This window comes from Perca flavescens, chromosome 4 (genome assembly GCF_004354835.1).
Source record: "Perca flavescens isolate YP-PL-M2 chromosome 4, PFLA_1.0, whole genome shotgun sequence".
NCBI classification, from domain to species: Eukaryota; Metazoa; Chordata; class Actinopteri; order Perciformes; family Percidae; genus Perca; species Perca flavescens.
The window spans coordinates 35,626,087-35,644,107 of NC_041334.1; the positions used below are offsets into that span (position 1 = coordinate 35,626,087).

The following is an 18,021-nucleotide window of genomic DNA, read 5'->3' on the forward strand; positions in this document are numbered from 1 at the left end:
CATTAATCTAGTTACCATTTTATAAAACACTTGATAAAATATGTTTTATTCTTAATTAAACTCCCCGACAATATCACAACCTACAAGTCCATCTGAAATGATGAGATACTTAAACACAGAAGTGTTTGGATCGCTTCCAGTTTCTATAATGTGAGGATATTCTGCATTGAGAATTCTCAATGGTAATACTTTAAGTTACTGTCACTGTCACACAAATAAACCTTGAGAAACACAACCAGGCCTTCTCCTTTGAGCTACAGTGGCTCTAAGTGTTATAGATAAAGGATGATTATTGGGCTTATTAGTCAGGACTCTATATGAATGCTTATGTTGCTATTCAAGAATTTGGAAATAACCAAATGTCTAGTAACACATTAACCTTAGCAATTCAAACTTCATAAAGGCAGTGTGTCAGAGCTGTGGGTTTGTTAGCAAGTCATGGAAATATTCTGCTCTGTAGCAAAATTTCTTTTACTTACATAATGTTATTCACTTATTCTTACAGGCGGTAGGTTGTGAGTTCTAAATTTTGGCTGAAAGTTAATGAAAGTAAGAAGGATGTCAATATGTACATGTGTGAGTCTACTATATTACTTAAACACACGCACACGGTTTGATAAATGGTAAACATCTTTAATGGGACATACTTACAAGTATGTTTCACAGACATAATAAGAGAGTATTTTCACATCTATTGCTAGTTTATCGGTGTTTTAAGCCCCCAACATCTCCTTCCAGGCAGTGCTGCTCTATGATTAGGCAATGGTTAGGGTTAGGGTTAGTTGCCTTGAAGTCAATGGTCGCAGCCCTGCCTGGAAGGAGACGTTGGGGCCTTAAAACACCATTGAGGTACTTGCTAGCTGGTGCTATGATGTTCAAAAAAAAAAGAAAATTAATAAAAAATAAATATATATATATATATATATATATATATATAATATATATATATATATATATATATATATATATATGATCTGTTTCACAACCCTTAAAGGGGTGATAGAATGCAAAAGTGATTTTACTTTGTCATAGTTGAAAAATGACAGTTTGGTGGGTAACTAAGACATACATAGAACCTCAAAATCCCATTGACACCGCTTCCTCTGCAAATCTCACAATTTGAAACTGCTGCTGAAAACAGGCGAATCTGAACAAAGCTTAAGTTGACGTCAACTTCTCAATTCCTCATCATTTGGCTCTACCTTCTATCTTTGTAACCCCCCAAAATTTACATAGGCCACTACCTGATCTGAAGTCAGTTAGTCTTCTAAATCTAGGTCGTGCAGATCTCTGCTATTCCATTACAAAATTCACTTCTGAGACTTTTTTATGCGAGAAATCAACTATGTAAAACTCAAATATGGGCTGTTTTATGAAAATGTATGGCTAATTGCAAATTTGGTAAGACAGTGTCGGACTTTACGAGCTCCACAATCTGCCGGGACAGGCGGCGGCTGCTGGCCGGGTTTGCTGCCTTCCAAATAGAGCCATTACACAGGGATGCATAAGGGCCAAAAAAAATAGCACCTGGGCCATTTTCAGCCCAACCAATGTTACATACCCTATTAGGAGACATTAAGGAACAGTGTGAAATACCATATATAAACATTCTATCACCCCTGTAAGTAGTACTCCCGGGACACGAACACTCAAACCCTCGGTTTCCTGAGTAAAAAGTCTTGTTTTCTCCTTAACTTCTTCCGGGAAGACATACTTCGCTCTCCCGCTTGAAATCCTGTGTGCATTACTTTACGTAGCTATTTGTATGAATGGTTTGTGAGAACAGCCTGTAAGAACACATGCAAATACAGTTACCCTATATTTGGACCTTGCTGCCGTAATGGTGAAAACACAGGAGTGAAATGCTATCAACTGCAGTTTCATTTTTTTTGCAATGACTAGAGTACAAAACCAGAAGTAAACCTCCCTACAAAATGTAAACATGTTCTCGTAAAAACAGATTGAACAGATGCAGCTGTGGGATTGGCAGGTTAAGAGTCGCAGTTGCTGTCAGAGGAGACGTTCAGCTCATCACACCATTTTGAGTAAGCTCTGTGCAGGATCTCACAAGATGTATCATTAGAAATTTCTGAAATGAAAGAAAGGAAAGCAGAAAGATAATGCTTTAACTATTCTGAATGAACATGACAACTAGCTCATACAACTACTCTTACAGGAAGAAATAAGTTGTTTCTCAGTACATTCTGCTAATCTAGTGCCATAATTTGTAGAATGAAGACACAACAGCAGCATTTATTTAGGCAATCATGTTTAGGCAAGTAAAAATACTTAGTTAAAGTGAGGAATTGCCATCATAGTTAACGAACGGACAGGACCCCGGGACCCCAGTCTCTATAGTGGAAGGGAATATGTTGGCCGTTAGCATGCTAATGCTAATTCGCCTGATGAGCTAACAAAGGCTGAATGGCGCAAGAGTTTTTATGGCAGTGAAAAGAACATCATATTACTTCCTGCTAGGTGCTGAGCAACCGTTTTGAGCTGTTTGAGCCCCCCATCAATGCTGTTGTTTTTCTGGTAAAGACAGTCTTCCTTTAGCAATTTCTTACCCGCTTGCCCGAGACCAACAGGCAGAGGCATTCTGACCAGGCCTCCCGAATGCTTCAGCCTTTCCTGCAGAGACTTCTGTATGAGCTCCATGGTACATGCCTCATGCCAGACAGGCAGCTCCATGTTCACCATGCAGCTGATGATCCTTTGCTTGTCATCTTCTGTCAGTAGACCACTCTCCTTGGACACATAAACCATGTAGGACATATCGATGTTCACTGCCTCACCGTGCAGCAGAGATGGGAGAACTTTCTGTATTAAAGAGAGACAAAAATAACGTGAGGACATGGCTTTTTGTCACCAAAAAGGAACATGTGAAACATATTTGGGTTTTCTTTTCTTTGTGGACAATTAATTTACATGGACTAAGTGGTTAAAGAAGTTAAAGTGGATTTTTATGTTGGACTTTTAGATGTGTGGATTTTGGGACTGGGATTTTGAGTGTTTTGGATAAGCCATTAAATACATGAATATTTCATTTTTTTCACTTAAATTCTAAGGTGTAATTTAAATATTCTACAACTAGAAATAGAATAATAGACAATCTTAAAGGTCCCATGGCTTTATGAGGTTTATAAACATTAATATGCGTTCCCCCAGCCTGCCTATGGTCCCCCAGTGGCTAGAAATGGTGATAGGTGTAAACCGAGCCCTGGGTATCCTGCTCTGCCTTTGAGAAAATGAAAGCTCAGATGGGCCGATCTGGAATCTTCTCCTTATGAGGTCATAAGGAGCAAGGTTACCTCCCCTTTCTCTGCTTTGCCCGCCCAGAGAATTTGGCCTGCCCATGAGAGAAAGACATCATGGCTTTCAAACGAGCAAAGTGGCAGTTGGTCAAGGCCACACCCCCACCCTCCCCATGCCCTCCCCTCCCCCCCTCTCTCCTCCTCAATAGCTACAGACACAGAAATGGCACATACTAAGAAAAGCTCATTGTGGGACTGGCTCTAGTGGCTGTAATTCTGCGGGAAAAGAGAAAAAGAGACTTCAGATACAGTATTAGGGGACCACTAAGGTCTATATAAAAGCATCCATGATCATGGGACCTTTAAAAGCCAGGAGAGAGACCTTCCTGGCACCCCTGACCAAATAATACAACTTAAAAATAAAGAAACAAGAGGTGACCTCTAGCTCACTCAGTAAGAGCGTGCGCCCCATGTAGGGTGAGTCTTTTGCAGTGGCCCCGGTTTGAGTCCGACCTGCTGCCTTTTGCTGCGTGTCATCCCCCATCTCTCTCGCACCTTTCCTGTCTATCCACTGTCACTATCAAATAAAGAGAAAAGCCCCCCAAAAAATAAATAAAATAAAAAATAAGAAAACAATAATGTACCATATCATACTCTGATATGTGACATTGACTCTTGCATAATATTCTATGATATTAATACAGACAAACACTGAGTACCACTACTTAATCCTAATCATATATTAGTCTGGTGTACACTGTTTAAATGTATTGACTCTGCTGCTAGTAATCTCACCAGTGTCACTCTATGTCATTTTGTCTCCATATGTTCTTGTGTAGTTTCTATTTTTATTCTTTTCTTATTTCCGGTAATGTAGCCTACATCTAATCTGATACTTTCTATACTTATATCTGTACTTGTTTATGTCCTTGTGCTGCTGCATCAGCCGGATTTCCCTGCTAGTGATCAATGAAGGTGTATCTCATCTTGTACAATCACCAGAGAGAGTTACAGGCTCACATACAATGAAATAGTGCTATATATACTGCATGTCCAATAGCATGCATCAACAAAAGGTTTTAAATGGCTATGTCTGCCATGCGGGATCAATTACCATCTCTAATGCTGGGCTGATGAGGTGACCAAAGTCCACAAGTCTGTTTAGGTCATCCTCCCAAAGGTTTGGGCAAAGCTCCTCCAGCATGGTAACGATGGCTATACGAGTCGCTTGTGATGCAACCTGTAAGCAGTTGCGTCCATATACACTGTTATCAGCCTGGAAGTTTGTGTCCAACAGCATACGGCCGTGTGTCTCAAGAAGCTCAAAGAGGCCTTTGTGTTTCATCAAGGCCATCTGCAAAGAACCAGCAAAAAAACTTTAAAAAAACTTAAATGATCAGTACAAACTTGAAAAATAAATATATAAAAAACCTTCACTTAATCTCATAGAACCAATAAGCGAATGAATTTACTACTCCTGCTACTGTAAATTGACTTTTAAACTTCCCTTGGTGACTCCTGTATTGCTCGCTGTGCTGTAAATGGCACGTGTGAAATTGCTCTCATAGTCTTTTTCTACTTTTTGCTGCTGCACATTCAAGAACCAAAGTAACAGGTGCACTTGGATACTCCCATACAGTCCGAGAATTACTGCTATGCATTTGTTATTGCACTTGCGCGATTATAATGGGTCCCTATATACAAATAACGTGTACATGTGGATTTTTATGAATCATGCATGTTATTAGCCAATGGTCATGTTAACACATAACTATTCCACTTTCAGGGACTTTAACGTACCTTTAACATCTCTGCTAGCCCGTTGGAGATGTGTCGTCGTGGAACAGTTTGTATGAAGGAAAGGTCAAGGAAGGCAGCGGCGGGTGGAATGTAGGCACCCAGCTTGTTCTTGCAGTTTGCAAAGTTAACCCCCGTCTTTGCTCCCACGCTTGCATCAATGTAGGACAGCAGTGTTGTTGGGACCCTGATGTAAGGGGTGCGTCTTCTGTAGAGTGAGGCAGCCAGGCCCACTATGTCCAGGCACACCCCTCCACCGATGGCAATAATGGGCTCTGTGCGGCGATCAATGGAGAAGTTGTTGACCTCCTCTAGGATCTTCAAGGCCATTTTCATGGATTTGTTCTCCTCAGTAGTGGGTAGAGCCAAAATCTTGTATAGGACATTGTTTGCCTCTAAATATTCAGTTAGCTTGGGACCGTAGATTTTGTAGACTTCTTGGTCAACCACCACAAAGCGTTTGATTGGCTTGTTGGATTGTTTAATGGCCTCCAGCTGCTGCGGGTCAGTGATGTGGCCCAGCAGGAGGGTGTCGTTGCTTGGGTCCAGCAAGTTCTGGGTCTCAGTTACCTTGTAAGTGAAGACAATGGGGCTGACCACTGTCCAACTGGTGCCCTTTTCTGTGATACTCTCATAGCTGCCACACAAAACACATGGAACAAATATTTATCATTATGGCATGGGTTCCAATTATTATAGATGTTGTTTTAAAGTGCTTTTATGTTTCTGTCAATACATTGCATTGCATACACTCTATTACTACTTCATTAAAGGACAATTTCGGCGCAAAATGAACCTAGGGGTTAATAACAGATGTCTACCCACTCAATGTTTTCATGCTAATCGAATGTGTTTGTACCAAACTTCAATGGTAGCATAATATGGGTCCCTAAATGTTAACCGAAGCATTGAGAACTTTGTAAGTGTACAGACAGTTTATTGAAAAGATAGATTATAAAGACACTTGAAAACCAGTCATGACTTACAGCTGGCGATGCAAACTAAAATCAAAAGCAATTTGCTCAGTATGTTTGAAATAATCACACCGATGTAAAACATAACTTGTCTAGTGTAGCTAATTTCTCAGTGGATAACTGTCCATCTGGTCCCTCCGGTCTGGGTCGCTGTCTCCAGTTTATTTTCGGGACATGGAAAAAGGTTTTAAGTACAGCCCTGTTTATCAGAGAGGGGAAATCTTCAGACTGTACAAAACACAGCGTCTCTTGGGTGTCGCGACGCAGCAGGTCCCACTCCGTGCAACACAGACACTCCTGTTCACACAATGTCCGCAGGAACACCACCAGTTCCCCGCTATGTTGCCGCATTGACTACGTTTACAAGCAGCCAATAACCCATTCAAAACCGGAATATTAGCAATATTCCATGTAAACGGCCATGTAAACACCGGCAAAAACACAAATATGCTATATTCCTGTTTTTAAAAACCCGAAAATGATCCCTGGGTTACCCCTTTTCTAACCTGAAATTTTGGTCATGTAAACACGTATCGGCATATCCCCATCAAAAGGAACATTGATTTGTGTTCTGCGCATGCTCTGTTCGCAAGGAATCTTGGTCTTTTGAGTAGAGGAACTTATTGTATGTGCCAGAAAACCTGCGTGCAGTATACCGGAAGTAAACAAGAAGTAGAGGTTATGGCGAGACGCAGCACAGCACCACACTTTTGGAGCGAGGAGGAAACCAATTTCTTTATAAGTGTGGTGAAAACCATGAATATAATGTCTTTTGTTGACGGCAGAAAGTACCGAGATAGTGAGATTTATAAGAAGGTGACCGAAAAGTTATTGCGTCTTAAGGTTGTCCGTACGTCCAGACGCTAACCGTGCGTCGCCATTTACATCGGGATATTGCCAATTGATTACAAATTCCATGTATACAGGAGTAACTCTCTCTGCTCATGCATGTGAACGGGTTATTCCGAATATTTCAGAAACCCGAATAGTGACTTTAACCCGACCATAACCCGAAAATTGACAGCTTGTAAACGTAGTCAATGACTACCGGTAGCGCTTCCGCAGCTCTTCGTTCAATAAACTGTCTGTACACTTACAATGTTCTCAATGCTTCGGTTAACATTTAGGGACCCTCATTATGCTACTGTTGAAGTTTGGTGATATTTTGAGCCTTTTTAGTGGTATAAATAGCGATTTGTTTTTACTTTCCCTTTGCCCCGAATACTAGCTAATCAGCTGTCCGCATTAGCTTCTTTCAAGCTACAAACACAACCAGAGAACGATCGAGTGGGTACACATCTGTTAATAACCCCTAGGTTCGTTTTGTGCCAGAATTGTCCTTTAAGTACACCTAGCTAAAACTTATGCAGTATACAGTAATACAATAGCCTTCAACACTAACACGTATAATAAAAGGGGGGGGAATGCACAGGATACCAATGACATGATGAGGATTATTTATAATTTCTGAAGACAGTGATTTCAGTGTTTGACATTGATTATGAAGTACCTTTGCAACAGGACCTGTGCGTAAATGAGCGTGTACTGTGGTAGGTCATTGATGATTTTACAATGTGCTCTGATGTGTACAGTATTTCCCCTTGGGGTCAACGCAGTCTAAAGACCTTGTCCCTTTAGCATTAGTTTCTCAATCCTTCCTCGACTAGACAGAGGCCCAGTTGAGTCTCAAGGACCACATTTAGCGGCAACATCCACCACCACTAAGAGATTAAACGTCATTGTCCCCAAAACTCCTTGTCTCTGTTTTGGCTGGAAGCAAAATAAACAAGTTATTATCAGACCACTCTATTAATGAGGGAACAAACATGGGAAAACACTTAACTATTTCTCTCCCAAACTCACAGAATAGGAAGATCAACAGAGCTCAATGTGGTATTTCTCAACATTAAAGGGGACATATGAAAAACTTACATTGTCAGTGCTTGTGCACATACATTTCGGTATCTTGAGTGCCTACCAACCCACAAAACTGAAGTAGTTGTTATTGAAGCCAAGGAGGAACGACTAAAAGTCAGCACTCAGCTTCAATCGGCAATGTTAAGAACCACGGACAAAGCCTGAAATCTTTTGTATATGGAGCCAGACGTGAATTTCAAGATCCACAATAAGACAATTACAAATCAGCCAACTATCATCCTACAAATATATCAGAGTTAAAGGACTTATGTTACAGGAGGATTTGGAAAAACTTTTCCATGCTTTTATCTAACATATCGCACCAAATAATGGATTTTAAAAATACTGCTGTTGGTTTATAAAGCACTGAAATGTGTAGGGCCAAAGTACATTTCTGATCTGCTGCTACATTATGAACAAATCCGTACCATCCATACCTCTCAGGTCCTCTGGGACAAGTCTGCTTTCTGTCCCCAGAGTCAGAACTAAAAATTAAAAAGCAGCGCTCAGTTGTTATGCAGCACATATCTGAAAACAACAAACAATCTACCAGACTGAAGACTTTTTTGTTTGACCCTGCCTTTTAATGAATAATTATGATTTCTTACACTGCACTTTAACCTTTATTTTTACACTTTGAATTGCCTTGTTGCTGAAATGTGCTCTATAAATATTGTTACCTTGCCTTGCTTAATTAAATCCACACCATTTGTAGATTGCAGTCGTCTCAATTCATCTAGATCACATGTGTCAAACTCAAGGCCCGCGGGCCAAATCCGGCCCCTTGCAGATTTAGATCCGGCCCGTATATCAATTTGGGTACACAATAAATTTTGGCCCGCCTAGTTGTGCGCCAAACTAAAAACACAGGAAAGTGTTTTTTAAACTGAAATTACCTGACATTCAAAGCAGAATATGACATATTTGCCGACTCTGAGACTCAGAAATTCCCCCAGAAGAAGCAGAGAGTGTTCATATTCAGGCTGAGAAACAGGTTGTTGTTAAAAACAAAATTGTCATTGTTTTTGCTTGATTTGCTAAATTCTATGATGGCTAAGGAACTCTTTTGATGACTTTTGTAGGGGTTCATGTCAACAAAAAGCATACAAAAATGTCGGAAAAAGCAACAAATTTACAAAAAGGTGACAAATGTCTGAGAAAGCCACAAAAAAGTCGGAACAAAAACAAATAAAATGAGGAAAAAAACTACCAAAATGTAAAAAAAAAAGTGACATGCAGTAACAAAAGCACATCAATAAACTCTACATGCCTGGCCCTTGGTGTGATTTTCTTTTTCCAGTGTGGCCCTTAGTGAAAAGGGAGTTTGACACCCCTGATCTAGATCTAATAATGTTGCAGGTTCTCCATTAAAAAGCTATTATACATTAGGTCAGATATATACAATGTATTACATTTTTTTTTTAAAGTAAAACATATTTCTCCTCCAACTCCTACACTTGTTTTCTGCTCTACTGCAGTTAATGCTGACATGTTGCAGTTTTCCCTCAAGCCCACTAAAATTGGCAAACTGTAGCCTCTTACAAAATTAAAAAAGCTGAAAAGCCTCAGGCCACATTCCAACCTCAGTGAAATGCAAGGCAATCGTTTACTGGAACTTCAGTTGTCATAAAGTCAGATTCTATTATTTAAACATGGCAGTCTGTCTCATGCAATATCAGAATAGACCTGGATTCCAGAAAATCACAATCTAGACCTTTAGTTTGGCCACATGATGATCTATGATTATATTGGTAGCATTCAACAACCAAGTCACAAATCAGCCATAATCAGCTTTTTACATATATTTGTTGATGATGAAGGTGTAACACCTAAGAACTAATTTGGCTCAATTAAGGACACATATCTCTCCCTGCAATGAGGACATAAACCCCACCCTGCAATATCTTAAGAGCACGATAGTTTGAGTATGTGAAAAGTACAAACTTGAAATGAAAGAGTAAGAAAGGCCTGAAACTGAAAAAAATAATCACTGAAAAAGGACAGAAGACAGTCCTAAAGAAAAACAATAATGTTTCACAGCTTTCTAGATGTTTCATACTTGTAACAATCAGTAGATTTAAAATAGTCTACAGTAATTAAATCTAAACACCTTGATTCCTGAAAATCAGGGCTCTCAAATCTCACGCATTGGGCGTGAGACACACGCATTTCAACCTGCTCACTCGCTCACTCGCCACACCTTGTATTTCTCACGCAGAGAAATATTTTTAATAGTGGAACAGGTAGAGGAATCGAGTTCCCCATAGAGTTCAGAACGCCCAGCCCGCGGCACTGCCATTGGGCTTTTTAGGTCCGGGCCCGCCCATTTTGACTCAGGAAAGCTTTGAGTGAAAGCTTCTCAGCCAATCAGCGGCTTCTACCCCACGTGTGGACTCTTAAGCCTGCCCAGGCTGCATCGTCACCAGCAAGTGATCCAATGAAATGAATGATGTTTGCGAGCAAGCTTTTCAACTAAGCTTAAATGTACAATATGTAACTTTCTGCCGCTAGGGGTCTCAACCAAAACAATGGACGTTAAAACAGGACTTTTGATGATGTTGTGAAGTTGCGTGGAATTATGGGAGTTTTTAGTGTTAAACACCTTTGCTGCCAGTTAGAATGCATCAGTTCACGGACGAGTTTACTCATTTAAGACCGGGGTGTGCTAGATGGCTAAATTAGCATTAGATTAATCGTCTATCTATACAGCTAACGTTAACGTTACTAGTGAAGTTATTCGTGGGTTAGCTCAGTCCTATTAGCTCTGGTCGAAACAGTCATACTAAGAATAACTATTAGCGTTTTGAACGATGTTGTAACCTCATAATGTTACCCGCAAAGCATTAGCATCAACGTTAGCACATTGTAGTAACGTTAAGCTGGTATCGATATTGAACTTACAAAATAGATAAGGTCTCTGTTGTATTACTGTGATAAAAAGTGGGATGTAATTAATCACAAAATTATGCTGTATGGCAAAAAAAGCAGTATTATGGTTAAAAGTATTTTTTTTTCTGTGACATTGTATGATTTACAATTACTCCTGAACGTATCATCTTGGTGCCAGTGTTCTGACGGAAGTTAGAGCAACTGGAGGGTGAAAGGTTATATGACGCCACTGACGGGCGACTAAAGGAAACGTGCCGTGTCTGAAAATAAAATAATAGATTTCTCTGGGTTGGACATTTGGTGGAAACATTTGGGATAGTGTAAGAACACAACTCATAAAAATATATAACATAGGTATGGTCGTTTTTAGACATTTTAAAGCAGAAATTTTACATATTGTACCTTTAATGAGACAGACACAGACTGTAGCTATTAGCTAGCTAAGTTTCCTGCCTTTCGTTTTAATATCAATCCAGATTTCACACAATTTTGCGCACAGTAAATCTCAGTAGCTGTTTATTTTACACTGACTACACAGAATAGCCATGCTTGATGTTAGAACAACCACATTTTGTGACTGTGTCCATGTGCCGGTTAAGTGAATAACCGGGTTATGCCAGTTCTCTCCATATACATGAGCGGGGAACAATGGGGAGAAGGACAGAGTATAATTCTACATTCGGTACAGTAGGTGGCGCTCTGCCAACGAACCCACAAAGCTTTTTCTTCTGGTTGACTGCGGCCGCAGTATGGCATATGCAATCCCTACACTTTTTTGCTGAGACACAGCGTTGACAGCCCCAGAGACGGACAATCGGTCTTTGCATGGCCATAATAGGATACGGTTAAGATGTAGCTAGCTACATGGAGGCATACCCCGGTTACTGAAGGAGTTCTCTACCTCTGTTAACTTTATTTAGAACTCCGATTTTTACATGGAGTTTGAGAAATAGGGGCATTGCCCTAACCCGAATATAATCGCTTTTTTAAACTGCATGTAAACAGTTACCTTCGGGCCAATTATGGAACAGGATAATGATCAAAACTTAACTTAAAACATAATAATAGGCTAAATCAGGGATCTTCAACAGGGGCTCCGGGACCCCTAGGGGGTCCTCAGAGTCACTCCAGATTTTAGATTATTTTTGGGGGATTTTCCCTTTAATTGGAAGTGGATAGACATGAAAGGGGGAGAGAGATGGGGGATGACACGCAGTTAATTTTTTTTGTTTTTACGTTTTTTTCAAAAATTAAAAAGTCTTAACATGATTCCAACATATTATTAGCAAATATAAATCCCCACTGATGACAGGCTTACTGGCCAATAGGTAATGTAGTCACTAAGGTAGCCATCCACAGATACAGTTCATCCCAAAGGATTGATTGTTCCACATGTGTGTTTAACATTAAAACATGATTTATAAAAGCATGCCAACAATTATTAGGCTATATGAAAAGCTTAGTATTCTATGCAAAAAAAGGTATCTAAAAATGCTTTAGGTTGCACTAAAAGTTATTGTAGGACCAGATGAATATGCAACTCAATTTTATACAATATTGGTAGGGTGTCCCCGATCCGTCTCTCTTTCAGTTAAGGGGTCCTTGGCTTAAAAAATGTTGAAGACCCCTGGGCTAAATAAAATATACTAAGAAGAGAGTCAGAAATAGAAGAACGGTTACATTTTGCATAAACAAATCTAAACACATATATCATAGGCTACTTGTGATAAAGAACATAGCTTATTTTTTAGGCTACTCACATTTTTGCAGCAGAGACACCGTCAGCTGTTTCCTTGGTCACCTTCTTTCCCTGTTTGCGCTTCCAGGTACTTTTGACCTTTACTAAACTAAACTCAGTTTTCAGTTCTTTTGTATCATCATCCTCCAGATGAACCTTTCCCATTATTGTTGTGATAAGTGTGGGCCTACGTTACAGGAGTGGACAGAGCTAGTCAAAGTCCTAAGAAGAATCCCATCAGAGGTGTCTTTAAATAGCCTATAGCATTTAGAGGATGGCCCTGAATTGTGGGAGGAGCAGTTTCATAAACTGTCACGTAACACAACCTTTTATAAGTTTTGTATAACAGGTATTACCTGCAATGCCTGACAAATACCACTTTGTGTGCACCAATGCATGGTAGTACTTAGTTTTATGACATGTAAATCATCAAATGAAGATACATGTGCTCATGGTCATGGTCTTCTTTGCATATTACATTTACATAGAGGGAAAAGTCTTTTACTTGAATTTGGAGAAAGAAAGGAGACCCATTGATTCACACAAGTTTTCATTGCCATAGAGTGTATGTTGCTGATTTGATAGGGCAGTTGTAGCTGAGTTTGTGCTATTAGAACAACACACACAAGTTTTGATGAAACCCTGTGTCAATATCTCAATTTAATTCATTTGACTGTCAGAATTTAAATGTTACCCTTAAATTCCTTAAAAAATAGCTTTATTTGAAATCTATGAACATTGGTCTTATAGTTTACAACAAAACTCAGTGTAATTTGATGGACCTGTTGCTCTACCATTTGCTTAGCTGCAGTTAAGGTTTGTGCAATGAGGTCAGTCATTTTTATGTACTTTCTGATGAGTTTCTTCACAAAAGTAGGGGTCTTTGGCACAGCTTCAGCTATATCAGACAACAATAGATCGAAGGACTGTGTGTAATGTGAAATGGGTCGCTCATAGTGACAAAACAACTGTTTGCACCTGACTGTTGTTTACCTGCTCTATGTAGCATTTTGGATCATTGTTTTGGTTTTCCATCCTGCTTGTAAAGAGCCATATTCTTACTATACAGAAACACGACTCCACATTAAGGCTTATGTTGCTCATGTATTTATTTGATTTTGTCTTGTAAAGCAATTTGTAACTGTTTTGATTGAAAAGTGCTATATAAATGTATTATCATTACTGGAAGTGCAATGTAGCATATGTTATGTTTCCAGCTATCACATGGTTTTGCTGATTTTCTTTGTGTGGAGATAAATGATCTATTCGCAATTTAAAGACGTCACGTTTTGGTTTTAGGAAACTTTTTTATAGACCAAACAATTCACTGAATAATTGAAAAAAAAAATAACTGGCAGATCGGATAATGGACATCATGTATAGTTGCAGTCTTACATCATATAGTCTGTAGCAGCAAAGAGCAGTAGAAAATGAAGTTGATTTCTAAACTAAAATTACATTTTGTTTTTTCCCCAGTTCCAGACACCCCAATGAAGTTCCTTGTGGAGCTCCTAACTTGCCATCTTATTCACTGGTTTACCATGTTGCCATAACTTTCTCTTGGGTTTTTTTTTTAGCAGGCCAGACCGACAACTGCATAGTTGCCTGTGAGTCAGAGCCATACCCCAAAGACTTTGCTCAGCCTATTTTTGACAAGTCTCCACATGGCAAGAAGATTACTGTCAAGTCTGGGTCTGCCATGGACACTCTAAAGGTGTAAGAAGACACCTTATTCATTATTGAAGGACTGTCATCTTTATGGACATTTAATAAAGCACTTTTCCTTTTCAAAGCTAGAGAGATTTGCTTAGCTGAAGTTAACGTTTGTGCAATGGGGTCAGTCATTGTTTTTTGCTTTTTGATGAGTTTTTTTCACAACAGTATGGGTCTTTGGCACAACTTAAAGGTGCAATATGTAATATTGTGTGTAATACTGGCAGCTAGCGGTTAAAATAGTTACTGCACTACCAATTCAAAATACTGGAGAGTCGTCTCCCCCGCCCCCTCCTGCCCAGACTCGAAGTTCACGGGGGTTGCCAGGCTGAGACCGCAGCATTCACAACAATGTAGCTGGACGCTTTTCTCACATAGCCAGACATTACTCCACAGCACAGCGGAGTAGCTAACGTTAGATGCTAGTCTCACATAGCCAGACATTACTCCACAGCACAGCCGAGTATCTAACGTTAGATGCTGGCTATATTGACAGTCATAAAAGCCTGTGCTCACGTGGAGCTCTGTAACCAACTAACAGACACACTTTTTCGGCTTAAAATTACAGTATGAACCGCTAAAAACACAACAACCTCACTGTCCTCTCCACACGCCAGTCAGGCACACTTCCTCGGCTTAGAATTACAATACGAAACGCTAAAAATACCACTACTTTGCCGACGGAACACACTTCATTGGCTTAGAATTACGGCAACAATCGCTAAACACACTGCAAACTCATAGTCTCCTCTTTCCGATTTACAGCCCCCCTCTCGTGGCTTAAAATAACTCACCGTTGTCGGCTCCAGCCGCTGAAGAGGCTACACGCTGTAAACAGCCATGGGCCGCTTGCCTGGTCCTCCCGGTAACGTTAACAGTTAGCAGGGTTAGCATGGAGGCGTTAGCCAGGACCAGTCGGGATCACTTTACTGGCTATGTCTCAATTGTTTTTGCGAGTAACCAACTCGGTTACTCTAGCTATATAATTCAATGTGAGTACACAAATGTTGAAATGACAAAAAATGCCCATCCCTAGTAGCTGTGATAAATTAGCGTGGAGCTAATGCTTACCGGTTCAGGAGAAAATAAGCCAACTCTGCGTCCTTTTGGGCTCTAAGCTGTCCCCATCTTTCAAATACATCTCCAATATTTACCAGGGGGTTGTTACGTCTCTGGTCACGCAACTGTTAGAAACATGCTGTTTTCTTTTTTTTAAATTTCAAAAAGAAAAATATTGAAATTAGCATTGTTGTCAGAAAAGATAGTATTTCAGTTTAACATGTTTCCTTAATATCTGATGAGGCATTGGTGTCATTTTTGGATTTATTACAGTACAAATATTACATATTGGACCTTTAAGCTATATCAGGCTTTGGACATACTTTGGATCCACAGACAATACTTTTTATAGGATTATTGTATTGTTGGTGCAGCTATGATGTCTTTCTGTGATGCAGTCCTAAGACGGCACAACATTTAGATGAGTGTCAAAGAAATAAAAAATCTTATGGAACAATACTGCACTACCTCAGTATTCAGAGCAAATGCAAAGGAGCACTGTAAAATAAGCAAAAATAAATATATTAATGGGGCTAAAAGGGGACAGTAAATCCATACTATTCTGGTACAATACAGGAGATAAACATAACATGTAGTCTTTCATACTTTCTCCCTGAAGGGCCTATGGTCGGCAATGCCATTGCATTCGGGACGGTAGACGGTTTATTGTGTTGGAAGTCCAACCTTGAAATATTTGCGATAGCCTTACCTTAATACAATCCCAATCAAAAATATCACATTCTCAAAAATTATAGCAATGAAACCCTTTTGATTTTTATTTCACCTCTCCCTGCTTTTCTCCTGGAGTTTAAAATCCCCTGCCTTTTACATGATGAAATATGAAAACCTGCACATCCACTATTACAGACGGCCTCATGTCACTGCTGTTTGTGATGGTTTACGTAGGCCTACATGTTCCACACACACACACACACACACACAGTGGTGTGCCGTGCATGAAGCCAACTCTGCCCATGCTGCTAAGCCCATGCCTTAAAACGGCTAAAACGGGGGTTAGCAGAAATAAACCATGTACCACAAACCAGGGCAACGGCTGTTGAGGAAACACAAACATTCACATCATCACACTTACTCCGACGAATGTTGTAACTTCATCACTCAGTGACTCAGTGACAGAATTCATTTATACACACATAAGTCAATTTTGAGAGTCAGAGTCCCAAGATATACTAAACTGTGATATAATTCCACGTTTTTTTTTCAAACCTTAAATATAACGTTTATAATATTACATTTAGCATATTTATAATCTTTTAAATATCAAGGTATGATGAGTGTAAATAAGATATTAGACAGGAGTTAGTCTCGGAAGGATAGAAATCACTTTAAATCGTACAGTTTTTAGCTGGACACACAGCTGGTGCTTGCTGCCAGCATACAGTATGGCCTTCAATCGAAAATTACATAAAAGATAAAAAGAGAAGCCAGAGATAAAACAAACAGCTCTCTTTGACCCAGTATACTCAAAGGTCAACGAGTTTTTTTGTTTTGTTCTGTTCTTTTTTAGATAAGGAGAGCAAGGCCACCACACGTTTGATGCGATTGTCTGCTATGCTCTGCCCACCTCTCCTCACAGGAATGTTTTACAATATTCTAGATGTCTTCCAGCTAAAGTTTCACTATTCAATACATTTTTACAACAATAGATCAAAGTGTGTAATGTGAAATGGGTCGCTAACAGTGACAAACCCACAGAGTTAGCACCTGACTATCCATCAGCTCCTTGTTGCATTTTAGTCTGGTGGATATCTGACCATTACTGCCTGCTCCCGGTGGATATCTGACCATGACTGCCTGCTCCCGGTGGATATCTGACCATGACTGCCTGCTCCCGGTGGATATCTGACCATGACTGCCTGCTCCCGGTGGATATCTGACCATGACTGCCTGCTCCCGGTGGATATCTGACCATGACTGCCTGCTCCCGGTGGATATCTGACCATGACTGCCTGCTCCCGGTGGAGATCTGACCATGACTGCCTGCCCGGTGGATATCTGACCATGACTGCCTGCTCCCGGTGGATATCTGACCATGACTGCCTGCTCCCGGTGGATATCTGACCATGACTGCCTGCTCCCGGTGGATATCTGACCATGACTGCCTGCTCCCGGTGGATATCTGACCATGACTGCCTGCTCCCGGTGGATATCTGACAATGACTGCCCGCTCCCGCAGTGTGTGTTCTGCTCCTGCCCGTTCCTGCAGCTTGTGTGTTGGGTCCCACACAGATTGATTGTCAATAGTTTGACCATTGATTTTGTGTATTCTACCCTCCCGCAGGGAAAGTAGTTATTTTACTGTGCAGTAGGTCCTATTAATAAATATGCATATTTTTCGGTAATAATTAAGTAGCGAAATAACGTTCTACTGCAGGGGTCTTCAACGTTTTTTAGGCCAAGAAACCCTTAACTGAAAGAGAGACGGCGCAGGGACCCCCTACTAGCCTGGTTGACACCAGACCCTTCTCAGTTGTAACTGCAGACCAAATCTCAAATTTGCCGGAAGTTTGTCAGGGTTTACCCAGGCTAACCCCCTAAATGAAGTTGCATATTAAATTGGGCCTACAATAAAGTGTAAGGCAGCCTAAAACCTTTATACATAATTTTTTTGCCTAGAATACTAAGCTATTAAAGTAGCCTAATAATTATTGGCATGATT

General features: G+C 40.2%; 1 protein-coding gene across 1 annotated transcript; it reads right to left on the reverse strand.

Annotated features, from left to right (window-relative positions):
• Nucleotides 1-1,419: 1,419 nt before the first annotated feature.
• Nucleotides 1,420-17,489, reverse strand: eevs (2-epi-5-epi-valiolone synthase). The gene is made up of 6 exons (XM_028575090.1): nt 17,056-17,489; nt 15,354-15,386; nt 5,055-5,688; nt 4,369-4,608; nt 2,568-2,820; nt 1,420-2,089 (listed from the first exon to the last, which is right to left on the reverse strand). Exons 1-6 carry the CDS (start codon nt 17,487-17,489, stop codon nt 1,992-1,994), a joined length of 1,692 nt encoding a protein of 563 aa, XP_028430891.1. The 3' UTR covers nt 1,420-1,991.
• Between the last annotated feature and the right edge of the window lie 532 nt (nt 17,490-18,021).